Here is a 27,148-nt window from a genome sequence, read left to right on the forward strand (position 1 = left end):
TAGCATTCATCCCTTGTGACATCCAACGGTTCTATAATTCCATCCATTGAGCATATCATCATATATTTATAAAAACATTCGATCTAACTAAAGAAAGATAAGTCATACCAATGCGCTCTCACAAAAAATGTTATCAAAAGATGTATATTTACATAGCATTCACCCCTCGCGACATCCAACGGTTCTATAATTCCATCCATTGAGCATATCATCATATATTTACAAGCAAACAAATATCAAATTGCTAGCTTTAAAATATGATTAGATGACTTTACGAGTTCAAGACCCACTCAACAACATTTGATGATGTGTCTACCTTCAAAAGTTTTGGTCTTTTATAGTACATTTGAAAGATTTGGTACCGTATGTTGCTTTTTGAGACAAATGGATGTTATATGACAATATATAATACTTCTACCACCTCCAACACATATTATTGCAACATAAAATACGTCCTACCATCTCTCATGAACAACATGTTTTTTAGACCAATAGATATTCCTATATTGACCACATGATATTCCTATATCAACCGCACGATATTCCTTGCCACATTTAGTGAACTCGCCATACTAATGTGCTTTGTGAGATGGGAAGCAAGTTTATGTTATTGATGTGAAGGGAACACAATTTTTATCGTTTAAGTACCCTTACAACCCTTGGCTATACACTTTTATTTTTAGGAGTAGATGTTACCAGTCAAAACCATAATGTAACTGAACTATTACAAATCAAAATACTAATGATAAACAATACTATTTAGATTAATAATTTTATGGTTTAAGGGTGCTTAACTACATGAACCATCCCCAAGCGAAAGACAAGAGATGAGCATAAAAAAATAACATATCATGGAAGTTTAGATGAACAAATATAGTTTTAAGAAAGAGAGTTTTTGTTATAGACATAATCTTATGTGCCAATTCTATAGCTAATTTTAATAGGTTAAGTGTGGTAGTCAAGAATTTGATTATCCTAGGAACTAGCACAAGCCCATAAGGACCGATGAAACGCGAGAACATGTGGTGCTTAGATGTCGAGCTATATAAAGGGGACTAACTAGCCCCTTCATTACAATATATTGCAACTAAAACTACATGGATGAAGTTGGAGGGAATACAGAATATGTCAATGGTAGCTTCAAGAAGCCAATGCACGTCAAAACACCTTTGTTGACTTCAACGAATATAGATTTAGTTATACAAAAATGTAAATTAGTCTTACAATAAGTAGGAAAGGTGGACACTATGTATAATTTCATCCTATATTATACAAGTAGGCAATATAATATTAGAATTAGGAGATGGTTGACACTCAAGTATAAACTTCTTGGCATATCACATATCCAAGGCTTGTATCAACCATTTATAAGATTAACAAGTGCTACATAGATATACGATATATAGTGTCCAAACCCCAAAACGTTACAATGCTAGGGACCTCCAATCAACCTAACTTGAACCAATATCACAACTTGGCACCACCTTACGATGTTCACCTACTTGGTGTTGATCTCATCCTCTTACATTGCAGAGACGATACCTTATGCTTGCCGGAAATGCTAAAGAACTGTTTGTTTGATTGGAGGCATATGCACATTTACTATTTAACCTTGATCTCGTTATTGGACTAGTATGGTGGCTCTCAATAAAAAATGGAAGGATGTATGGACATTATTGGAAAATGATGTGGGATATTGGAAATGTTTAAGGAATATGTAAAGACGAGCAAGTTGCAAGCACTATGAGATCACATAATGTGATATCAAACCTTGGTAAGTCCAATGAACGTCCATAACCTTTTCGATTACACGCAAATGTAATTTGAATCTATCATACCATTTGAAACCAAATGTTTTATCACGTTCCTCACAAGTTGACTCTAGCATACCCAAAGATGTGGTACAATAACAATCTCTTGATTGGCCATTCCCATAGGAATGATATTGCCGAGAATAACATTTTACTTTAGCCCTTTTAACCAATCAATTTGACCCCGAAGAGCAACTTTAGCCGGTAGTCTCTAGAAGACATTGCCTCTAATGAAAAACCTATTATGTTAACACATGGCTATTTGCACTTAATTGTAAAATGAAACATTTTGGGCTAATCACTTATCGAGCTTATATGATATGGTTATTGGAATGATATTGATCAAGGCAAAGTTTGAGGTAGAATGGAAACAACATAGAAACAATCAATTCCATGTTATATCATAATGTACGACCATTATGTTTATACATCATGGTAGATTTATAAAATGTACAAACATTATGGTGTAGCTTTCAGCTATAATGGTTTATGTTGCAAAAGCACAAGTTAGGGTTAAAACCATAACAAGACGGAAACAACTCATGACATTCCCACAACAAAAGCAAGGAGAGTCGAAGTATTTATAATAATGAAATGATGAATGAACTCTTAACTCTTTATATAGCAAACTTTCCCAAGAATGAAAGGAGCAAGAATCAACCTCAGTTAACTTTACTTTACAACGAAATCGTTGGCAACCAAACGACCGAGAAACGAACGAAGAGCAGCTTCGCAGCTTCTTCAATCAAATGGATTATGTGAAAAAGTGAAAGAAGCTCTCGATGAGCTCTCAACGAAATTAAGACCCCAATCATAATTTATAAATGAGCAGGAAGGGATTGGCCAAATGCAGATATGCATAGAGAAGGCCAACCTTCGATAAACAAGCAGGCATGCCTACATGCTTTCGGATAAATTAGAGGTAGTATTCGGATCCAAGCATACTCTTCTTCGGCTGCATTTCCTGAAGAAACAATGCGGCAGATCTCCCGATAGACTTAGACTTAACGCGGCAAATGTCCGGGCAGATTTTTCACGGTAAATTACCATATGTTTTTTTACATTTCACAAGGGAGTGAAAAAAACACACACACAAAGAAAAATAAATTTAACTCTTCTTATCTCTTGATGCAGCAGATCAATGGAACCAAACTCTCTACAGAGTGCAGAGGTACAGAAACAGAGACACAGAGAAAGAGAACTCTAGAGAGAGAGACAGAGAGAGAGAGAGAGATGCTCTCGGTGTCTTCTTCTCCACTCTCACGATGCTCTCCTCCTAGCCCCTGGGCTAACAGATCACCATCTCCTTCATGGTCTCCGCTTAAATCGGAATGTAAACCCTCGTTGAGTCGTGTATGGCTGCGATGTAGTGCCTCTACTACTAGCGATGGCGGCAGCAGCAGAGACGAAGGAAAGAACGATTCTGGAAGTGATCGTGAGAGTGACAAAGAGAAAGAGAGAGAAATTATTAGCCTTGGAGATGGATTGGACCTCGAAGCAGAGGTATCGAGAATGCTAGAGGATATGGAGTCTCAATCTCTTATGCAAGACCTTAATGCTGCTGTGGAACGTGTGGCTAAAGCGAAGAAAGAGCTCGATGCACTGGAGGAGCTAAGGAGGCTTGCCGAAATGAAGGAGAGCAATGAGGCTGCAGATACAATGGTATGAATCCAGATCCTTTTATATTTGTACCATTTAATCTCTCAGTGTTTGTATGTGCATGAGCCTGTGCCTGAACATGCAAACATATTCAAATACATACATTCGTCCACTTTCATAGGTATACACATACAATAAACCCTATACATGCAAGGATTTGTGCACAGCGTAAGTATATTAATGCATGTGTATATGAATGTGGTGGGTTTTTTGCATATGTATATGTATATTCTGAATGCTAGATGGATGTGTTTGGGAGTACTTAATACATTTAAATGTATATGAAGGTGGATGAATGTGTGTGTATATTGTTATGATGGTGGATGATTATGTATGTATAAGAAGGCAGAGCGATATATGCAGATGTTTAATAAATGTAGATGAATGCTAGAGGGATGTGTTCGATGGTTGAGGAATGTATATACATATGTATGGAGCTAGGGGAATGCAAGAGGGATGTGCTCATAGTCAATATTGATGTGTGTATATGTATGTATGTCTGTATGTATGTGTTCGACGAAGGTGGAGAATTGTCAGAGGGATGTTTTTGCTGCTGAAATTGCGATGCGGGATGCCGAGATAGCACTCATTAAAGCACGTGCAGGTGATAGCATCTGGGGGTTAACTTGGGAAAAGCAAGATGGAATGGATGAAGATGCAGAAAGGATCGAATCGGTGAAAGTGGCATCTGTTTCTGCAGTAATAGGTACCATAGCCGGGCTGCCTTTCTTTGCCGCGGCATCCTTAGAAGGTTTTCAGCTCGGTGTCAGTGCAGGTGTTGTGTTTGCTAGTAGTGCTCTTTTTGGTCTTACTTATCGGTATGCGGTAAGGAGAGATTTGAGCAACACACAACTCAAAGCAGGATGCGTCGCAGCTTTTTCTCTCGTGAGAGGTATTATTATGCAACCTGAATCTGCTGTTTTTGCCCCTTTTCTTGTATTGCAACTTGGGGCACGGGGGATTGGAAAGAATTGAAAAAAAACTTCCTTTCTAGTTTGCAAGATTGTGGAACTGTGGATGTATCATAATTCAAAGGGAACTCCACCAGGCTATTAATCTTCAGTTATATATTTATGGATCTTATTTCAGTCGAATAGTGCTTCAATTTTGTTGAATAACTTCTTGATTTGTTTGTGTGGCAACAGGTCTTGGGCAAATCGATGCGTCAGGAGTCCTCTTAGGCCTGCCTGATATCGAAAAGTTAAATTTCTTGAAGGGTGGATTGTTAACAGCTGAGAGTATCTCTATTTTTGGTTTTGCAGCAGTAGCTTTAGAGTACTGTTTTAAGGAAGGGCTTCTTAGACCTTTCCCTCTAAGGGAACAATGATATGGCTGCATAGCTCTCACTTAACAATGTATTCTAAGATGCTTCATATGTATAAATACTCCACACTGTGGCATAACAAATTACATTTGAGTATCCTACCAGCTTCTCTGCTTACATAGATCATTCGAGGAGATAGATACTTTATATGTTGTATGAATTCGGGCAATGTATATGATCACAGGGGATAGTATAATCAATCCGACTCTTGATTAGTATGATAATTATTACATGCATGCTCATAATAACAAATATGATGACAAATTCTTAAGTGCACAAAACTGAAACTGGCTAATGTAGAAAGACCATGGAGTTGAAGCAATAAAGCATTCACCAAATCCCTGATTGGTAGAAGATGCAGAGATCAATTGTAAAAGATTGTTAACCATACCAACTTCTCCACAACATGATGTAAATATACAACATTCTGAATTTAATCAGCATAGTACTTTAACGCATTCAAATGATATATGAAAATTTGTCTACTGGAATGGAGTAACCTTCTTGGCTCAAAATAACTCATTAAGAATCGCAACCTTTGCGTTTAAGCAAAATGCAGATACTACACAAGCTTTTCTAATGTAGTCCAAAATCCCCCAACGCTTCACCAAATTCAGAGATTGAGTAATCATGTGGTTAGGTCTATTCTGATTGGAATATACCACTACTATAAATGGAACATTTGGACTCTGCACAGTTTTATAGCAAAAAGCCCAAGAATTTACTGAATTCTGACAGTAATTAAACAGTTTGTATTCCATGCAGTCCAGAGATTTAACATCCCAGTTAGTCCACATGAAAAATGATGGTAGAAATCATTTAATCAGGAAACCATTCAGAGGTGAACTAACACAATTGTGTGAGAATAGCAGGCAGATTACCCAGGAGACTCCTTCCAATCAAATCAGATTAAAGATCTTCCAAGTAGTTTCTCTGTGACTTTCTGATCAATTAAGCATGTTAAGCACTCATTCGCACCTCTGTTGAGGTATTCTTTGATGCCTGAATACTAGATAACGGTGCTAGCAATGGCATGTTCTCTTTATCTCTTAACTGAGAAGCTGCATAAAAAAAGAAATCCATAGTGGACCTCAGGAACCAGATATAGAGAGATAAAACTAAATTAAGATGTCATAAGACACTTCATGCATCAATGGTATATATTCTTACCAGAGGATCCATGTTTGTGGGAGGTCTTGGAATGGTTTTGCGATGAAGTGGAGTAACTTCTAATTCCCGTTTCCTGCACTCCAATACCTTCAAGCTGAACCTTACAAGTTCCTGTACACAATAATCCTGCCCAATGTTATAAATGAAATTCATAAATATGTGCTTTGATAGGAGTGTTTCGTTCTTACCTAAAAGGTTGCTTTTCTCTGTTAGAACTGATCCCTGAGAAGGGTGCAGTTTAGCAGAACATAACTTCATAGAATTCTCGTCACTGCAAAGCAATGAGAATTAGGGGGTTGACCTCAAATTAATATTTATGACGGAGAAGATATTTGACATAGAAAGTGATAGAAAAAGAATCGTATTTACCCGACTATTAGCTGGGTTGAAGATTCAGATACATCAATGAGACCCCTCATATCTCTGATGGCTTGCAAATCCTCTAGTTGTGAGAGAAGATCTGTATCAAGCTCGACATCGAAAAGATCATCCAAAGAGAGACCATCACAAGAAAATAGATCCGAAGTAGAGGATGGTGTTATATCATGTACTGTGGTGGAGGCGTCCACATCCATTTGTGTTTGGACATCACAGGACTGTGAGCATGATTCTGAAGACATTTGCGGTGGTGATAATGATGAAGAAGACGTTTCTCCGTAAGTAGCTGGAGAGTCTGTCTGGATAGGGTGTTTAAGAGCAATAGAATTGCTCTGATGGAGATTTGGCATTCCTGATTTATCTACAGCACTTCTATTGGAGTTAGGACTGGAAGAGAAATCAAGCAGCCTACATTTCCTGTTATATCCCCCCTTATTGACTTTCCTGTTTGAAGTAGGCTTTGAATCAGGCCCTACAGAAGTTTGACTTTTCAAGTTTAATGAATGAACTTTGTCATTATTGCAGGACGTGACAAAGAACTGATTTTGTGAGTGTGCAGGATCTGGAGGAGGCGATTCAGAAGCATCTTTTAAATTTGAAGGTGTTGTCGGCATCATTGGAGATTGCCGATGAATATGCATGTGCTCAGTTTTTGTTGGAGGTGTCGCGGGCTGAATTACTGTCGCTCTCACAGGGAGATCAGATCTCAAGTTTGGATTGTTCTTAGAAAATGGCACCACTTGCGTGAAAGATGGATTATGAGATGAGGCTTTCGTTGCAGAATTAGAACGACGTGGTTTCTTGGCTGTATCTACAGTAACATAACCATCACCATTCCTCATCTCGTAATAGTTAGGAACTTCTATGCTAGCAATACTGGTCTCATTACTCCTGGCCCGTTTACAGAGAGTGGATGATGATCTTTGATCTTTACTCGCAGGTCCAACAGGTGCAGAAGCCGTGTTAGCTGCATACTCTAATTGTTAGAGGAAATTGTGATATTATGATGCAGATGAAAACAACTTTTCTGTAATAACTTGATTTAAATATTAGATATTTTAACATACCGGTCTGTTCTGATTTAGCAGAAGAATGTGGAATGGCTTCCGGTGAGATAGGAGGAAGAGGAAGAGCTCGATTATGAACAGTCTGGTTTCCTGAGTGATATGCACATAAGACCTCTTGCAATCCCTTGAAAAGAACATCTGCACGAGCTTTCTCTTGATTCAAAGCTATCTGTTGCTCCTTGAGGACGACATATTCATTCAAAACTGCACTTAAACTTCGAGCACCTTTCGGAACCTGCATTATTTTGTGACAGAATTAGAAAAAAGGAAGAAAGAAGGCAGATGACGATGATGATAATGAAATATGGCGAATTGGAGGAACCAATCAAAGAAAGAAAGAACGAAATAAAAGATAGAAGCATAAGTGCCGAAGAAAACAAAGGAGCGAATTGGCGAATTCAACGAAAAAAAGAAAATAGAAGAAGGTCCACCATGGCGAATTCAAAGAAAGGAAGAAAGCAGAAAAACATATGGCAAATTGAAAATGAAAGACACAAAGAAAAAACTGAAAAATAATTAATGAAGAAATTGCCGAGAAAAACCGATGCGCAAGATTAGAATAACATACCGACTTGAGAGACTGCAGAACGGTTTCAGCTTCAGATCGAAACTGGTCAAGCGTCTTAATGAAATTGCTATCTCTGAGGTAACATTCCACCATGAAAGCGACCTGTGTGTCTGTGACCCTGCAAGAACCCTGCTGCACGAATGGGGAAGGAGAAGGCGCCGCCATTGGAGGGAGAGCTTGCTCTGTTGCCATCTTGAACAATTCTGGTGGATGAAACGCAAAAAAAATACCGATTTACAGAGGATCGAAGCGCTCAATGCTGTGTCAGCATCAATGTCGATGCCGTGGAAGGCAAGAAGAATCAGAAATAGACGAAGCGGAGAGGAAGCGAGAAGGGGCAGGGGATCACAAGAAGCAAGAAGAGGATCGAGAAGAAACAGACGAGATCAGTGAAGAATGGAGAAGGGATGAGGGGGGGCTGCTACTTCTGATGAAAACGGGGGATGGAAATTGTGAAGCGAAGGAGAGAAGTAATGGAAGCTCGAGAAATCGGCGATGGCGGGAAGCAGAGATAGAGAGAAGGTTTACGAAAGAAAAGAAAAAACGAGCGAAACAGAAGGCGGGAAGAAAACAAAAACAAAAAGACAGAAGAGAAAGTTCGATAAAGAAAGTTAATTAAAAGTAAGGGCGCGAGAGCTAACAAACTAATTAAGCGATAATGGCCCCCATATTCCATGAATTCACAAAACTAGTCTCCATGAATTAAGCTAACAAACTAAATTAAGCGATAATGGGGCCCTTATTCCATGAATTCACAAAACTAGTCTCCACTCCATTCCAAACCTGGACACAACTTGGTTTGGAGGGTTCTTCTCTGCCTCCTCTGTTCAGGTGGGGTTCCATTAGGGGGGGGGTTCTTCTCATCTCTTCTCTGCCTCCTTTGTTTGGATGGTGTTCCTGCGCATACACGGAATAGCTCGAAACCTACGAGACGTAGTCGCCCGTGTTTTGCATGTGTTGCAATGTTATCACAAATAATGCAAAGCCTACAGTCCAATCAATCAGAACATCGCCCAATGGGTGACCTCTCTCTCTCTCTCTACTTGTCCTAATTATCTTACCCTAGTAGTAAGTTGTTACACTACTAGCATTACAACTTGGGTTTGAAACCTAATTACCTCATCTCTATACATATTTTCTTAATTTACCATATGTCACTATGGAATGTAGGGGTTGAACCCACGACCTCGAGATCTCCGTTGGGCAACAGGGTGCTTCTCTGTTCAGATGGGGTTCCATTAAGGAGGGTTCTTCTCATCTCTTCTCTGCCTCCTTTGTTTGGATGGTGTTCCTGCGCATACACGGAATAGCTCAAAACCTAGGAGACGTAGTCGCCCGTGTTTTGCATGTGTTGCAATGTTATCACAAATAATACAAAGCCTACAGTCCAATCAATCATAACATCGCCCAATGGGTGACCTCTCTCTCTCTCTCTCTACTTGTCCTAATTATCTTACCCTAGTAGTAAGTTGTTACACTACTAGCATTACAACTTGGGTTTGAAACCTAATTACCTCATCTCTATACATATTTTCTTAATTTACCATGTGTCGCTATGGAATGTAGGGGTTGAACCCACAACCTCGAGATCTCCGTTGGGCAACAGGGTGCTTCTCCTCTGTTCAGATGGGGTTCCATTAGGGAGGGTTCTTCTCATCTCTTCTCTGCCTCCTTTGTTTGGATGGTGTTCCTGCGCATACACGGAATAGCTCGAAACCTAGGAGATGTAGTCGCCTGTGTTTTGCATGTGTTGCAATGTTATCACAAATAATACAAAGCCTAGAGTCCAATCAATCATAACATCGCCCAATGGGTGACCTCTCTCTCTCTCTCTCTCTCTCTCTCTCTCTCTCTCTCTCTCTACTTGTCCTAATTATCTTACCCTAGTAGTAAGTTGTTACACTACTAGCATTACAACTTGGGTTTGAAACCTAATTACCTCATCTCTATACATATTTTCTTAATTTACCATGTGTCACTATGGAATGTAGGGGTTGAACCCACGACCTCAAGATCTCCGTTGGGCAACATTACTATTAGAATCTAACTAATTAATTGAGAAAAACATAAGGAATTATAGACCAAAGAAAGGAAAGAGAGGTACCAAAGCACTCAACCACCCCCTACCAACTACATGAGACGAATCTAAACCTCCTCGATGTCTCATACCATCAAAGGTTGATGCGATGACGGCACATGCTTAGTTAACAAGAGCCATAACCCACACTATTATAGTCCCAACATAAGTCAAGCCTCCCCAATAAGAAGGTCGTTAGTCTTTTTATATATGTAGACACCCTATGTCGTAGTGTGTTCACACTTTACTTTACGTGAAGTAGTTATCCCACGTCATAGAATTGAATATTACAATTCATACCCTCATTCCTTTCACAAATTAGGGACTGTCAACTATGAAAAACCTATCTCGTGATCAGTTATGATTATGCACGTAATACTTACCAACTAAGCTATATCCATCTAGGCTCTCTCTACCTCTATCTCCCCCCTCCCCTCTAGAAGTCACTTCTTTTGCTACACACTCATGTCATCCTTGCTTCTCCTTGGCTCAAATAAGTAGTATTTTCCTCGATTGATCCATTTGTTAAAAATAACTTACTTGTCACGACCATATATGCAAAATATTATAATTATCATAAAGATTTAAAACCCATAACTTTGTTGAAGGACACTCCTAACCTTAACCACACAATATTATATTATTTTCATATATAGTTTAGTACAATACACATAATATTACAATATATTGTCACCTTGCACTAGGTAAGGCATGATCACCACATGGCATCCATGATGAGGAGCATACATGTGTCCAAACATGTTATAAAATAAGGTCATCTAGTCATTGATGAACCATTCTAGATGAATATTAGTCTTCGGCATTTCCTTGTAAATATTGTCCCTCTTGTTCATAATATAAAATCATTTTCTTCTTCTTTCTTCTTTCTTCTCTCTTAATCATTTTTCCAATTCAATCTAGTTTAGGCTTTATGGCACTAAGGAGTTCGTTAACAAGCACATGTGCATTCTCTCATAACTCTATTGTCAAGGTTGTATCCAATTACAAGATAGAATGAAAGAAGAAAATGAGGAAATAAAAGAGAAATGAGAGGATAATGTAATTATATTAACAAAAACAAGATTATAAGAATATGCCAAAGAATAATGTTGAATCGAAATGATTCATCAATTACTAAGGTATCTTCTTATATGCATTGTTGGACCCATGCATCCATGCATAAACGCCACTTGGAAGTTGGCATTCATATAAGCATGCCATTTGGTGATCACATGTTATGTTGTATGAGGTGGTGTTATCTCATAATATTATAGCATAGGCTAGATTATCTATGATAAGTTGTAATACTATCTGAGTCTATATCTAAGATGATAATCTTTTGATTAAAGCTTAGATATAATCATATATGTAATGAAGGTTAGAGGTTCAAATGCATCTATGACATCATGGTATGACTTATATTTAAATGTATTTTGTATAGATGCTTGTGGTATTATTCCCTTCCCAATGCATTATTCCCTTCCCTAAGGATCTTGATGATTAAATTCAACAACAAACATTACAATTCTGTATACATTATGACAACATGTTGGTTAAAGCTTAGATATATGTAATAAGGGCAAATAAATGTTTGAATCTTTCTATGGCATGATGATCATGATATTATATCTAAGTTCTTTTTGTATCGATTGCTTATTACACTATCCCTTTCCTTCGATGATGAGTTCCATGAATCATAATGCCCGAACTAAGACTTGGTTTACTAGGATATCTGCAAGCAAGCAGGGAAAGTGCAAATATGCCTAGTACTTAGCCTTCAACCACTACCAACCTCACAAGAATGTCATCAATTCGCAAGGTGAACCGCACATCCGGATATATGTCTAGGACTGAGGGCTCATATTACTTGATTCATCATCCACACTTTTAACAAATATAGGAAACCACAACATAAGGCTAAAGACGGCAATCTAAGCTAGGATATGGAGACACATATGATGAAATTCAACTACAACGTCGAGTTTGATTTTCAATATGCTCTCAAGTTTGATCACTAGGTGTATAATATAATGCGGCACTAGTGAGATTTTCAATAGGTTCTCAAGTTTGACCTCTAGGTGTATAATCTAACAAGTCTACCAAGTATAATATACTTTGTTGCACACAACATTTGAGTCCAAAATGGTTTTCACTTCGTATTCTTGACCATTAACAACTCAATTAGAGGTGGAGGAGAAATAACATGATATGGAATGGAGCTTGAAGCATAAGGATGGTGGTGTAAGGAAGATTGTATGAAGACACGTATAGGGGAGGAGATCAAGATGAAACACAACTTTATCAAATTGGTCAATGATAACATATGGACCAAGGCATTGATAATCCAACTGGTTGCATGATTGAGTGTTCTTTATGTTAATTTTTAAGAGTTATACACAATACCATACTTAAAAACTTAGGTCCTTAAAAGTAACGATGATTAGTGAACTTCGTATGTGTGCCTTGAGCAATATCTTAATTGAGAGAGAGAGAGAGAGAGCAATCTGAACCTCTTGGATTTGAAGTAGATGATTTTCAATAATGGAATTAGTTTTGTAGATATTTGAATGTTCAAGCATTGTCCAACGAGGATGATTAGAAGGTGGGGGATCAATAATGAATTATAAAGTGGTTGTTTTCCATGGACTATCTGAAACTAGGATGGGTTGCAGTAAATCATATGGTTAATGTCGAGGAGTTATTGACTAACAACATGCATCACAACAACGAATGTAGTCCTCAACAAAGATACAAAGTTACGACCACAAATATCTTTAAGAAACTAAATCCAAAGTCTTTATAGTCTCAAAAATGTCCAGCCATTGACAAGTCATATGAGTGTTGTGTGATTTGGAGTTGAGAAAGACCATCATAAACATATAGTAAACTTTTGTGAGAAAGAAAATTCAAGCCAACTAAATTGATTATAGTATTTATAAGAACACTTCCACCTTGAACAAGAAACACAATCATACATAAAATGATTAAAGTTGTATCGTATGAAATAATCTACAATAAGATCATTACAACTTGAGTAAAAAATAATTGAATTTGTTGATGCTCTTACATCAACAGTAGTTACCATCAACCATATGCAATTAGGACCTAATAGGACATGCTTTTGATGGTCAAACGTTAACTCTTCTTGACACAATGCCAAATATGAATGTCAAGATAAAGCGTACGCCCTTCCTTGTTTGCTTCCTTGGCAATACCATGGTCATAAAATTGAAATGTGTAAGAAATTGTGCCCAACAAGTTTGTCCTCGACGCAAGACTCAAACATTTTGGAAATATGTTAGGTCCTTGCCCAAAGAATTGGTGCCAATACTTATAAGAGTTCATGATAGCCAAAAGCTCGTTGTTGTATTCATAATTAATTTCCATAACTTCAAATTTCCATGAATGGAAAGTGAGTGAATATGCCTATTGTATTTGGTTTGTGATGTGACACTTTCGAGTGCAAAATTAGATGCATCACCTTATAGAATAGGGGCTTGCCTAGGTCAACATGGATCAATATAGGGACAAATGTAAATGCACGTTTTAAGCAGCCTTTCAAATGCCACAACTTAGACAAGTAATTATTCACTCCCCATTTTATTTGCATTCTTGAAATTTAGAAGGTCCACTCCGACCCTCCCACGAAGGTTTGAGCAATAAAGGTTGGCTCTCCTTGTGTATATACAATTCCCCCTCCCCCTATCCACGAAGGTCGACTCCACCTTTCCATGCGAACTTGTGAAGGTAAGCTGCACCCTCCCACAAAAGGTTCGAGCAACCCAAAGTAGGCAACATTTTAGTTTGTTTTCAGGCCTTTATTTTTAACTTTGACATAGATGATATGCATGCACATAATGATATAATAGCATATAATGAATTGTATTTCAATCATAGCATGCATTCTTCAATCTTGGAAGGTTGACTCTACCCTTCCCAACAAACTTGTGAAGGTTGATTTCACCCCCCCCCCCCCCCAAACATGTAAATGTTGGTGTGATAATAATAATTAACATTAAGCAATATTAAGAAGGAAGAGGTAGAGGTCTTCACCTCTTTTGGAGAGAGAATAAAGTGGAGATATGCTCCACCAAGATGGTTTTTTCCGCTCCCCATCTTGGAACAACCCTACATGAGGGCTTTTGATACTCAACATGTTGGTTGATGTGGGTATGAGGGTGTCACGGACACACCAACCATGAACTACAACGGAGCATGGATGACCAAGCTACGACCAATAAGTGGTACCGGAAGTGATGAGGCTAGGAACTCTAGAAGTTGTGAGCGATAAGACTATCAACATAGGAAGCTACGATTAACTGGAGAGCACGAAGACAAATATGAAGAGCAAGGAGACAATATGGCATGAAATGAGAATACTAGATTGATGTGTCAATGTTTAGTTTTGAATCCCTTGAAAGGGACCAACGAGGTTACAAGTATTTATATTGTGAGCTGAAGAACATGCATTAGAATATTTTGGAGAATATTGTAGAACCCAAACCTTCTAGTTCTAGAACTTTCTAGATGTATGTGACTAAAGAGTATTTCTAGATCAAGTACATTCTATATAAGTAAATGCTCATATTGAAATGGTTGAGCATGATATCTTCTTGAGTAAGGTTCTAGGTTTAATCCTCATGAACTATGTATTTTATGTCATTGTGTCGTGACATTATCCTCCCCTTTACGACTGCCTTTTCGAAAGCGTGGTGTTGGGGTGAGCAAGAATTGGAGCAATGACGGGCGTGAGCAACCATGTGTAGTCCTCACCGGAGACACGAACACCAACGGACGTGAGCGACCATGTTCGGTCCTCATCGGGAATGGGAACACCGACGGACGTGAGCGACCATGTGCGGTCCTCACCGGAGACTGGAACACCGGCGAGCGTGAGCGACCATGTGCGGTCCTCACCGGAGACTTGAACACAGGCAGGTGTGAGTGACCATGTGCGGTCCTCACCGGTTTGTATACAATCTAGATATGAATGGACACGCGTAAGATTAAAACATAAAGGTGCAAAAGGCAAATACACAAGATAAAACAACAAAGACTTATATTACTCGCCCTTAATCCATACAATTCGGACCTCTTATATGGGCATCCGGTTCTGATACAAAAAGGCATTTATCCAGATTGGTACATATTTCCATATCCGGCACCTCGTAAAATCCATTCTTAATCTATTTCATTAAAACATTTACTAATTACTTTTGATCTATAATGCTATTCGGTTCCTATTTAATTCAGTTCACACTTCATCTTGACTCCGACTCTCCGCCCTTTCATTCCTCTGACTTCGGTTACAGCCCTATTGGAAAATAATAGTACATTTTAGAATTAGAATATTCTAGAAATATTGTACGATATATTCTACACGGGTATATTCAAGAGATATTCAATCTCATAACTTGTATAAATACTTGTAACCTCCTTGGTCCCTTTCAAGGGATTCAACACCTAGTCCAGTCATTGACACGTCAATCTAGTATTCTCATTTCGTCCTATCTTGTCTCTTTGATTTTTATCTCTATCTTCATGCTCTTGTGTCGTTCCCAGCTTCTTAAGTTCCATGCTCTTAGCCCCATCATCCATGCTTCGTCCGAGTCCGCGGTTGGTGTGTCCATGATAGAGGGCTATAATCTACTGTATGAATTCATTGTAGCCTTTGGGCATCTTTCCATTAATACCAAGGTGAATCTTCAAAAAAAAATTTAAGAATAAGAAATAAGAGGCACACGTGTATGAAGCTAGAGATTTGCCACACTATCTTAGTCTCTATCCAATATCTTACAAGTTGTTTGCTACTAGCACCAATCATTTTAGCATTCAATTACCATTATCTTAACTAATATGGTTTATATGACCAACTTATTTCACACATTCACTATTTTATAATCATTCATTTGATTTCCGTAAAAGACACTATGCGAAGATTGGTGTTATTATTGACAAAGTAGTTGTCTTCTCAATTGCTCATACACGAGCTTCAGTTCAAATTTCACTCTTCTTTAGGAAGTAAATAATCATTTACAAATAATCTAAGTGGGTTGTTTAAAAACTTTGATTAACTAAAATTATGCTCTAGATAAAACGTTGCAACATGCATTTAGCCTCTTCATTCTTTATCCATAGTGGTAAACGATATTAAAATTGTAGACATTGTGAGAATGATGTGTAGCAAGTGAGAAGGATTGTTGTAATGATGCCATTGGTGATTAAAATTAGAGAAACAAGGTCACTAGCAATAGAAAAGACGAGCATGAGGAGTGTCCCTCTACGAGGAAATAGACATTACACAATAAGTATAGAACCTTGTATGGGTATTTGTACATTCTACTATAGAAATTTCATGCAACACACACTTGGTTAGTCATTACACTTTATCACTATCCACAACGACAATGCGGTGCCAAAGTTATGCCCTTTATGAAAAGAGTTTGTAACAAGAGACAATGAGTGTAACATCACCATGAGTAATTTGAGTTAAAAATAAATACATAAGGCATTGTAAATTATTGATAGGGGAAGAAGTGTGCTCGTTTTTTATTTACAAGTGAAAGGAAGAAGAGGTTGAGAAGAAAACAAAGGGAAAAAAACTATTTGCAATTGTTGCTATAATAATCAATAATTATTGTTTCTCCTTTTTTTCCAAAAAAAAAAATCTCCCTCAATTAGTTATAAAATATTACAATTGTGAATGTTATATATAAACCCCAAAAGGGACTCAATAGTTCCATCTTATATGGAGGCCCACTGATTCAAGAAAGGGAGAGGAAAACCATTGATAGATGAAGGTTAATCGTTGTCTTTCAGCTCCACCAGATCCACCCATGATGCCATCATATTGGTTGTTTAGCATGGCTACAACTTCACTCCATATCTCTTGCAAAACGTCAACTGGTGCACAATTTGATTTGAGAAGACCCACCTACAACGTTGTTTCTAGAGAGTCCTTAGTGTTATTAGGCTAACCAGTTCCAGAATTACGTGATCTTTGGCATTAATGATGGTGGAAAACGTGTTCTATTGTGCCTTTATCACCAACGTCATTCCCTCCTCTCAATGTTCGTATTTGTCGCACAAAAGATCTCTTGAGGCTTGCATAATTGCAATAGTCCCCCCCCCCCCCCCCCATATTTGATGAGTCTCTAGGTAGTCCCACAATGCTTGTTAGATTGATTCTATTTCATTGGGGCACGTTGCACAATTAGGAGAGTAAAGGATCTCACGTTGCCACACTCCAATCGGCAATGTTCTATATATTAATAACTATTGAAATGTGGTAATTTATGTATTTTGTTGTTGTTTCCATCATTGCAATTGGTTTTGTGTTGGTTTGAGCAAGTAGGATGTGGTGACCCAATTTGGTCATAGATTGGAAGAAAGGGATTGCTTTGCTTCCTTATCCCACATAAGGATCACTTCACATCCATTGCAAAGGGTTCCAATTGACCTTACATAGCCATGTGTTTTCATGAACATATATGTTCCATTTTGGATGTACTTTGATTAGGTCAGAATCTACAAACCACTTACTACCTGTATACGTGAGCATTCAAATCGCCGTGTTCACTATTGTTGGTTCCTGATTGCCTCGTAACTCGTCGCCTCGGATCCTACCCGGTGTTTCCCTACCTCTTGGAATCAAGGAAGCTCCTCCTCGTTGCCTATCCACTTCTCCATTACAAATCAAGTATTGTTTCTCTTTTGAGCAACCAATTATTACTGCAATTTTTTGGGGGGGTTAGTAACATGCAATGATAATCAAATGGATTACTACACTTTGAAGTTAGCTCACGATTATGAATATTATAGGTCTAAATATAGCATTTATTTATATAGTTTACTATGATTAAATATTTTGTGCATTCATCTTCCTGCTAGAATGTTGTTGTCACCAAGAAATGGTCTAGTAGAAAGTGGATGGAAAAATATTTCATGTATCTAAAACATTGAACATCAAAGCAATGATGTGATGGACAAGGAAGTGCCATGGCAACAACTAGAGGAGTGTGAACGAGCTGAATTAGTTTCATCCATTGACAAAAGGTGTTTGTGTCAAAGTTGAAAAACAAGGAAACTTCTAAATAGTCACGAAGAAAATGGCTTGTACTTTCCTGTATTTGTAACTTTCTTTACGAGTTAGTCAACAAGTAGAGATTACAACTTGCAAATACCATAACCCCTTTTCCTATTCATCATTCCTTAATCTTTGTAATATCTCACATTGTTTAGATCTATAATTTGTTGTTTTCATGAGGAGCATGACTTTAACAATGCATGTATAGGTAAGGTGATTTACCCAATTTCACCTAGAAACATATACACAAAGTAGGAGTTTCAAAAGTTTGATGCGAAAGTTTTGAGTCTCAATCTAACTCAAAGTTCTAAATTTGATGCAGAACAAGTGGATAGATATCATGGATCAAACAAATGATGAGTAGAAGAACAAGATACCAAGGAGAATAATAAGCTAAGATTTCTTAACCACATTGACCACCCCAAAGCGAAGATGTAAGACAAACATAAATATATATTTGGTCTCCCATATCACCCAATATTACCTTATAGACCTTGAATGTTGAATAACGGATCCAAAGAAGAGAGCTTAGCCCCTCTAATAGAGTCTCGACAACATCTCAATATGTCATAATGAAGGGGTAGGTAGTCCTCATTATGTAGCTTAATAACTAAGGGTTCTAGATTACCAAATGTTCTCACATGTCAAATGTCCAAATGGTTTTGTCCTACTGTTAGGATAACTAGTTTCATGACTATCCCACCGTAACTTATTAAAATTAGTTATAGAATTTATTCATAATGTTATGCCTACATGCTACAACAATAGATAAAAAGGCCCTTGTCACACACTCTGAAAAAGAAGATAAGACAAAACAAAACCCCATGTTCTGTTCATGCTCCTTAGGATGCTGGGATCAATTCACCACATCCAACAAGAGAAGCTACATCAAAGCGAGGCTACGAAATTTCCGTGGAGCATGATGTATTGATCTCTGTAAGGTGAGTTCATTTATTTATCTTGAGAGCCTACGTGGTTGAAACAAAAGGGGTATTTTGGGAATTAAAGAAAAAAGCAGCAACAAGCTTCATGTTAACTACAACACAAGGGGTATTCTAGGAACTATGGAAAAAAGCAGCAGCTAGCATTATGTTAATTACCACATGAGGGGTATTTTGGGAATTATGGGAAAAACGCAGCAAGTTAGCATTATGTTAATTACCACAAGAGGGGTATTCTTGGAATTATGGAAAGTTAGCAACATTATGTTAAATTACACACGAGGGGTAGTCTGGGAAATATGGAAAAAAGCAGCAGCTAGCATTATGTTAATTACCACACGAGGGGTATTCTGGGAATTATGAAAAATGCAGCAAGCTGGTATAATGTTAATTACCACACGAGGGGTATTCTGGGAATTATGGAAAGTTAGCAGCATTATGTTAAATTACACACGACTCAAGAGGGGCATTTTGGGAATTACCAGAAAAAACAGTACTGTGTTAATTACCTAATAAAATAGACGAAGGAATACTTCATTCCTTTCCTTCCTCTTCGCGAACTGTCTGTCGATCTGCCCTAATCGATCTCTGTCATTTGTCTGAGGAAAAGAAGAATCGATCGATCGATCCATCCGTGCTTCCATCCTACGGGGAAGGAATCATGCGGCGGTTCTCGAGGACCGTGTCAAACTTGAAGAGCTCCATTTCCACAGCTCGTTTCGGCACCTCCGCTTCCCCCCCTGCCGTTTTTGTTGACAAGAATACTCGCGTTATCTGTCAAGGAATCACTGGCAAGAATGGTACCTTCCACACTGAGCAGGCTATCGAATATGGAACAAAAATGGTCAGTCCTTTCATTCCTTTTATTGTCCTTTTTTTATTTGCTCGATACCTTGTTACACTTTGTTGATCTATTGCATATTGTCTTTCGAGATGTTTTTCATTCTATGTTTGATTCGTTTGTGAAGATACACGCGCAGGAGGTCAGTCTTCGGTAGTATCATTTTAGGATATGAAGTTAGAAAGATTTGAAATCGTAATGTGAAAAATTCAGCTTCCAGAAAGAAACGATCACAGGATAGATTCAGCTGTAATAAAAGAATCATACTGGGAAAGGTTCAACATTAGAGTTCAAATTATAATGCTAAAGATTCAGATTTATACTGTATTGTAGAGAAGAATATATCTTTGGACTTTTAGCTTTACCTATACATGCAATGTGCCATCTAGTTTTGTGTTCTCATGTGATTTATTTAATTCTTTCCATTCATTCTAATGACGTGGATGATTTCCTGGGCTGTGTGCTCTCTGGAATGTGAATTAACATTTTAAATTGGCCATAGCTAGAAAATATTTGTGGAGGCAGTATATGTAGGTTCGAGTTGCATTTTCATGTACTGCATTTTGAGTGTAATCTATTTGTAGAGGGTTAACAATTTTCAGTTTTATTTGCACTTTTGAAGTGTCAAGTTTGAACTTGCTTGCAATTTCTAATTTTATTTGCACTTTTTGAAGGGTCAAGTTGAACTTGCCTGCTTACCTAGTATTGATTCTTTAAAAATTTACCAAGACACATCCCATACCTTTATTCATGTAATGTATGTTAAAGTTTAAATATCCTTTGTCCATTGTGTCTGTCCTACGTTAAAATTTGTATTGCGATTCTTTAGAATTCTGGACAAGACCCAAATTTATGCTTTATAGTAATGTTAGAGATCACATCTATAAGCTTCCACAGGCATATGTGAGAAATGTCAATGATACATGTCTTATGCTTACTATACAATGCTTCTGTATGTAGATTTACTGGCATGTTGCGAGTCTGCTGTCTTGATATCTTCAGCTGATTAGATAGAGATATAGAGAGTACGAGTATGAGAGAGATAATAAGTTTCCACAGGCATATGTGAGAAATCTCATTGACACATGTCTTATGCTTAATCTGCAATGCTGCCATGTGTAGAATTATTGGCATCTTGCGAGTCTGCTGTCTTGATATCTTCAGCTGACTAGATAGAGATAGAGAGAGTAAGAGTATGAGAGAGATAATGCATGAATGTTTCAATAGAGGCCAAAGTGGCTAATGAGATCTAAAGTGACGTTTATAATGGACGAGAGAGATGCTATACTTTTTGTAGGTTGGAGGAGTAACCCCTAAGAAAGGTGGATCAGAACACCTGGGGCTGCCTGTGTTTAACACAGTCGCAGAAGCAAAAGCTGAGACAAAGGCTAATGCATCAGTTATTTACGTTCCTCCAAAATTTGCAGCTGCCGCAATATTAGAAGGTGTTGAAGCTGAACTCGATCTGGTTGTATGTATCACAGAAGGAATTCCGCAACAGGATATGGTATGAAGTTTAAAAAAGTTATCTAAGATTCTGGAAGATTTCTTGGTACAACGTCAAGTAAATAATTATTGCATCTTGCAGGTTCGAGTGAAAGCTGCTCTTAACAAACAATCAAAGACGAGATTAATAGGTCCAAATTGCCCTGGAATAATAAAGCCCGGAGAATGTAAGATTGGTATTATGCCAGGGTATATCCATAAACCTGGAAGGGTGGGAATTGTATCTCGATCAGGAACTCTCACCTATGAAGCTGTAGGCCCCATGATTCTTTGATATGTAAAAGCTTGCCTATATTGGCTTTCTTATTATTTGCATTCGAAAAACAATCTCTGGTGGGTTTAATACTGCAGGTTTTCCAGACGACAGCAGTCGGATTGGGCCAATCAACTTGTGTAGGCATAGGGGGCGATCCCTTCAATGGAACGAATTTTGTAAATTGCCTTGAACGGTTTATTAATGATCCTCAAACTGAAGGTGCACTTTTGCAATTTTCATCAATCTGATATCTGCAATCTCTATTTCATTGATCTGATTTCTATTTGAAGATTTGTGTCATAGATATAAGACCTTGCTACCAATGATAAATGTTCAAATACATCCTCCCACTGCATGCAAGTGTTTATGCTCAGAGATATACACAGAAGCTAATATGGTTGTACATCTTAGTTGCCGAAGACTTTACTTAGAATACTGTGAAGGAAACAAAATTTCCACAATCCAGATTTGCAAGTCTTCTGCCTTATTATTAGAACTCATAATTCTTCAGACTAGATAACATGATATCTTTACCAACCAATGTTTTCATATGGATGGGTATACGTGCATATAATAAACAATATTCAGAGTGTATGATAACAATAAGCACATATATATGGTGGGTGTAAATAAACAAATGATCCCTTAGTGATATTCAGATATGAGCACTTGGAATATATTTATATACATTCATACATTAGATATACCTAAGCATGTGGATGCATGCTCACATGTATAATCTGTGCACATACATAATTTCATATGGGTATACGTGCATATAATAAACAATATTCAGAGTGTATGATAACAATAAGCTCATATATATGGTGGGTGTAAATAAACAAATGACCCCTTAGCGATATTCAGATAGGAGCACTTGGAATATATTTATATACATTCATACATTAGATATACCTAAGCATGTGGATGCATGCTCACATGTGTTATCTGTGCACATACATAAACTTTGACATAAATTCACTAGGCCACCTGTGATCAAGAAAAATTATTCCCCTATTTCTATATAAGAACAATACTATGTGATAAGGTTACTTCTTGATCATCTCATGGTGTTTGAGCAAGAGAACGATGTACTTGCCTGAACATTCTGCAATAGCTTTCTTGGGAGTTGCTGCTTGCATGGATAACAAGGTTAAAAGAAAGCTTTGATAGTGCTATTAATGGAGTATCTCAAATCTAATACCAAGCATCAGTTTATTTCAACAATTGGATCGTCCTTCTCCATTTTGGGTTTTGTCAATGTATGTGTGTCCATTTTGTTTTCACTGTTATCTTTCTCTGGGTTTTGTATTAGACACTTTTGATAAATGAGCCATATGTCTCTATGAGATCCTGAAACAGGGACCTAACTCTATTTTAGGGTGTTTTAGAGGACAGCACTCTCTATCCATTTTTGAGTTATCAGCTTTGTTTTCTTCAACTGATTATGATGGCGCAAGAGTTTAGCTAGTAGATATCAGGAGGATTTATAGATTTTAATTTGTATTTAGGTTAATGAATATGACATAGCTTTGCTTCTTGGCTAATAGTTTTATTCTGAAAAGTTGCTACCATTTTGCAATATTCTAATCAAGGTCAGTCAGTGGTAGAAAAGGTTACTATTTAATAGGGTAATGAAAACGCTGCAAGTTCTGTTTAGTGATATCACACAAATAGTTTTGTTCAATACCATGCTTTGATTCCATGTACAAGTACTTTTAGACTTATATATGAAGTCATCCTTCTGTTAAAATTTCTCCTCTCTTTCTCTCTTTCTCTCTCTCTCTCTCTCTCTCTCTCTCTCCCCCCCCCCCCCCCCCCCCCCCTTTTTGTTATATACAAATCTTTTAACTCACGCAATGTGTTTCCTTTATTCCTATTGTTTTTAGACATATCAGATCTCACCGGAGTGTAGCTTCCTTGTTTTCATAGTTCATTTTGGCCTTTTAATTTCGTATTGTATAAATTGCGTGTCTTTGAAATTGTAAGCCTAGAATATTTGTATATGCCTATTTATTTCATGTATAACATCTTTACTTCCTTTGGTTATAGGTATTGTCTTGATAGGAGAAATTGGTGGTTCTGCAGAAGAGGATGCTGCACAATTCATAAAGGTAAAATTTCACATAAATCTTGAACTAAAAATCACGTTATAGTCCTTCATTTGTCTCATTAATCAGTTAAATATCATGGATGGACACAATTTGTTTTTTATTGAGCTGATAAATGAAGTGAAGAGGATCAATCAGTTCTTTTGAATGGCGTTGTTTTTTTAAAGAAGTAAAACCCATTAGCCAGGCCGTGATTTGTTTGATAACTGCTCACACAATGTCATAAATGTTTAGTTAGGGGCATGTGAAGGATAGAGGGTATCCAGTGACATGTGATTGATTGAAACCACTTGTAATGAATGTACCCATCTCATGGAAGCCTTTGTTCTATTTACTGGTGAGAGTGTGTGTGTAATTGATCGTTGCCATTTGACAGGATTCTGGAACAACCAAGCCTGTAGTTTCCTTTATTGCTGGGCTTACTGCACCACCAGGGCGGCGAATGGGTCATGCAGGAGGTAAGCCTTTTGCACATCTGATGTTTACAGTTTTTCTAAAGAAATTAAACCGTTATATTATTTTGAGTTGTTACAATTTAAAACAAGCTTTGTCCACATTCAGCTTATCTTAGTCTTATAAAAAGTTAGAAGATCCTAATAAACCTTGTGTGGTGCGGTGCTGCATGACTCCTGATTGGAGATGATTAACCAACTTGCTCTAAAAAACAAAATCAAGTTAAATTTGTTTCTAGATCATTTTGCCTATGCTCTCATGTTCTGCTTACCATGGAAAGTCGGAAATATTAACATTTAGTGTTGACTGATATTGGAAATAAGGAGAAACGGTTGTTCTCAAGTTTAACACAATGTTCAGACTTCATGTATATAACTTTCTCTCTTGCAATTCGCAGCTATAATAGCAGGGGGGAAAGGAACTGCACAAGACAAAATACGTGCATTGAAGGATGCTGGTGTCACTGTGGTGGAATCTCCTGCAAAGATTGGTGCGGCAATATATGACGTCTTCAAAGAGAGGGGTTTGGTGTAAAGTTCTGGTTCCTGATAAAAGTGACATTATAACTTTTTGTTGAGGTCTTTGACCTAAATATAAGTTGTTCAATACAGTTATAGATGCTCTCATATAAGGGCTGCAACTGTAATTGGCAATAATCATGATGGCTGGGTGATATATGCATATATCAGGATGTATATGGCCTGCATTTTTCTCTTACAAATACTGATCACATGCACAATGGCAGATGAATTAAACAAAAGATGTAGGACTTCGATTTCTATGCAGCAGATGCTGCCTTCTTGATGTTTTATTGAATGGTCTCATTTTTCAAGCTGGAATGTTTGATAAGTACTCATGTTTAAGTACTCATGTTAGACACGTGCATGTATGTGTGTGTTTGAGAGAGACCGCGATGAGCCAACATGACCGGCGAAACCAATAATTGTTACTAAGCACACTACCCAGCTGTATAAGTGTAGACTTTAAATATGGTAGAAGAAGGAAAAACTAAACTAAATCTGTATTAAAAACCTATGCTTGTTTCCAAAGTAACGAGTTGATGCAATATAGGTCGATTCTCTTTTTATGCTTCATATTCAGCCAACACTTGGTTTTGATTTTTAATGAGTGGCATGTGTGTGCATTAGTGATGGCATGTCTTGCCATCGTGGCATGGGTGTTCAAAGAAAATGAAACAAATGAGGTATGTCTCTCTCATTGCGACATCACTTGGTTTGGTGATACTCCAAAAACTCTTTGACAATAACCATCGTGGGCTTATACAACACTTATCGATGTAAGGTACTACATTTACATGATTGCCCTATTTTGATCAGGTATAGATAGGTCAAATGTTCTAGAATGATATGGGGGAGGTGCCAATATATTAACATTCAAAGTGTGCCAATATGGGATCAACATCATTGTCTCTCGTTGTGGGGATTTTAAAGTTGTAGAACGAAAAGGTGTAAAAGCTTAAATGAAAACCTAAGCTAGTTGTTGACTTTTGCCTTTTTAATTACTCTAGGAATTCTTGAAAACATGCCTAATATCCTAGAGTGACTTGATTTTGAAGCAACTTATAGGTCACATATTCCTTTTTTCCAAATACTAGCCAATCTTCAAATCCTATTCTTTATACATGTGAGGGTGTGCACAACAAAATGTCTCAATTAGTTGGGAATAGGTGTTTGAATGTGAGATTGGCCATTGGCCAACAATCCTCGATGATTTTCCAATTAGAGAGCATTTAATGTGATTGCAAGTGGGATGAAGTAAACTTGCTTGCTTTTGTAGGTTTATGTGGTAATCATCGAGTTTTCCATATGGCCTTAGAGATGGCACACCACTTAGTTGGGCTTCTTCTAAGAAATGAATTGTGCTCTTAATCCCTTAATGGCATCATATACAATTTCATATGTATTTTACATTTCATTTCATAAGTTTGAAACATTATCTTTCAGACCCTCAATTCCTGTAACGAGAAGAGGAGGCAAGAGTGGTTGTAATGCAGCGGAAGATGAGTGTGTGTGTGTGAGACGAGAGAGAGAGAGAGAGAGAGAGAGAGAGAGAGAGTGAGAGCTCTGAGGACTGAGGTAGACAAACTGTATATTGCAAAGATACATCAATGCGTAAAACATCCAACAACAACTAAGTTACAATGCGTTGGATTATATACCAATTCCAACAATTCCATATAGTAGAGTTTCCACCACGCATTCCTCCAATATCCTATCTCTGGACTTTGCTCTATATGGCACACGTTTTGAAATTTGCAGTTTCGGGCTCCAATGATTTCCATTCTCCTGGTTATGTCAATTTCGAGTTATTTCAAATTGTGAGCCACTTCGATTTCCTTTGTCTTCATAGAACGTTACCTCATTACTTTCAAAATTTGAGAGTGTCTCTACCATGGCTTTAGTAAAATATATCTCTAGTCCATGATAGAGATAAGAAGCATAGAAAAGTAAAATCTGAGAAGTAGTGTGTGTATTTGAGAAAGAAGCATAGAGAAGTAAATATGAGAAGTAGTATTCGAGAATAAGAAGCCTAGTTTTGTAATTCTTTGCTCCTCCAAAACCTTTGCTTCCTCTCCTTTCTCTGTTCTGTTCTCCGGCGATTCTACCCCTGTCTACAGACGCTTCTCCTTCCTGTCTGTCTGTCTATCTGATGAATACGAGTCTCAGGTAAAAGCTTTAAACATCCTCACCTATGCCCCCTCCTTTTCCTCACTTTTTTTTCTTCATTCATTCTTTGCTTCCACCACCGAGAAATCTCGGATTCTGTGTTAACGCTGAACCCTAAACAACGAAAACTTTATGTAGGAAAACTGGTGAACGCATTTTGGCCATATTTTTAATCTGCAAAACACTTCCTGACATGTTATTTGATCTGTTGTT

At 37.6% G+C, this 27,148-nt stretch overlaps 3 protein-coding genes across 4 annotated transcripts; 2 read left to right on the top strand and 1 right to left on the bottom strand.

Moving 5' to 3' along the window:
• The first annotated feature begins 2,918 nt into the window (after nt 1–2,918).
• LOC147854472 (homer protein) lies at nt 2,919–5,018 on the top strand. The gene is made up of 3 exons (XM_087331190.1): nt 2,919–3,473; nt 3,993–4,362; nt 4,616–5,018. The coding sequence occupies exons 1-3, from the start codon at nt 2,940–2,942 to the stop codon at nt 4,795–4,797; spliced, it is 1,086 nt and encodes a 361-aa protein (XP_087187316.1). The 5' UTR covers nt 2,919–2,939; the 3' UTR covers nt 4,798–5,018.
• A 144-nt stretch (nt 5,019–5,162) lies between these two features.
• LOC147854473 (uncharacterized) lies at nt 5,163–8,206 on the bottom strand. Of its 2 annotated transcripts, none has more exons than XM_087331187.1 (6): nt 7,978–8,206; nt 7,410–7,644; nt 6,334–7,318; nt 6,153–6,235; nt 5,965–6,075; nt 5,163–5,855 (listed from the first exon to the last, which is right to left on the bottom strand). In XM_087331187.1, the coding sequence occupies exons 1-6, from the start codon at nt 8,167–8,169 to the stop codon at nt 5,755–5,757; spliced, it is 1,707 nt and encodes a 568-aa protein (XP_087187313.1). In that variant the 5' UTR covers nt 8,170–8,206; the 3' UTR covers nt 5,163–5,754. The 2 variants fall into 2 exon arrangements, with proteins under 2 accessions (XP_087187313.1, XP_087187314.1); XM_087331188.1 differs by having other exon boundaries at nt 6,334–7,309; nt 7,978–8,205.
• Nucleotides 8,207–19,623: 11,417 nt separating this feature from the next.
• LOC147854474 (succinate--CoA ligase [ADP-forming] subunit alpha-1, mitochondrial) lies at nt 19,624–25,080 on the top strand. The gene is made up of 7 exons (XM_087331250.1): nt 19,624–19,925; nt 21,220–21,429; nt 21,511–21,681; nt 21,780–21,903; nt 23,737–23,798; nt 24,172–24,253; nt 24,646–25,080. Exons 1-7 carry the CDS (start codon nt 19,743–19,745, stop codon nt 24,780–24,782), a joined length of 969 nt encoding a protein of 322 aa, XP_087187376.1. The 5' UTR covers nt 19,624–19,742; the 3' UTR covers nt 24,783–25,080.
• The last annotated feature ends 2,068 nt before the right edge of the window (nt 25,081–27,148 follow it).

The sequence above is a fragment of the Azolla caroliniana genome, unplaced genomic scaffold, assembly GCF_043228905.1.
Source record: "Azolla caroliniana isolate FFs.n. ecotype wild unplaced genomic scaffold, voAzoCaro1.0.p SCAF_15, whole genome shotgun sequence".
NCBI lineage: Eukaryota > Viridiplantae > Streptophyta > Polypodiopsida > Salviniales > Salviniaceae > Azolla > Azolla caroliniana.

Coding starts and splice junctions, on each gene's coding strand:
- LOC147854472 (XM_087331190.1), top strand. CDS start 2,940: ATGCAGCAGATCAATGGAACCAAACTCTCTACAGAGTGCAGAGGTACA. Junction 3,474..3,992: donor ATGAGGCTGCAGATACAATG/GTATGAATCCAG, acceptor TGTTCGACGAAG/GTGGAGAATTGTCAGAGGGA. Junction 4,363..4,615: donor AGCTTTTTCTCTCGTGAGAG/GTATTATTATGC, acceptor GTGTGGCAACAG/GTCTTGGGCAAATCGATGCG.
- LOC147854473 (XM_087331187.1), bottom strand. CDS start 8,169: ATGGCAACAGAGCAAGCTCTCCCTCCAATGGCGGCGCCTTCTCCTTCC. Junction 7,645..7,977: donor TTCTGCAGTCTCTCAAGTCG/GTATGTTATTCT, acceptor AAAATAATGCAG/GTTCCGAAAGGTGCTCGAAG. Junction 7,319..7,409: donor TGCTAAATCAGAACAGACCG/GTATGTTAAAAT, acceptor TCTAACAATTAG/AGTATGCAGCTAACACGGCT.
- LOC147854474 (XM_087331250.1), top strand. CDS start 19,743: ATGCGGCGGTTCTCGAGGACCGTGTCAAACTTGAAGAGCTCCATTTCC. Junction 21,682..21,779: donor GAACTCTCACCTATGAAGCT/GTAGGCCCCATG, acceptor TTAATACTGCAG/GTTTTCCAGACGACAGCAGT. Junction 21,904..23,736: donor TAATGATCCTCAAACTGAAG/GTGCACTTTTGC, acceptor CTTTGGTTATAG/GTATTGTCTTGATAGGAGAA.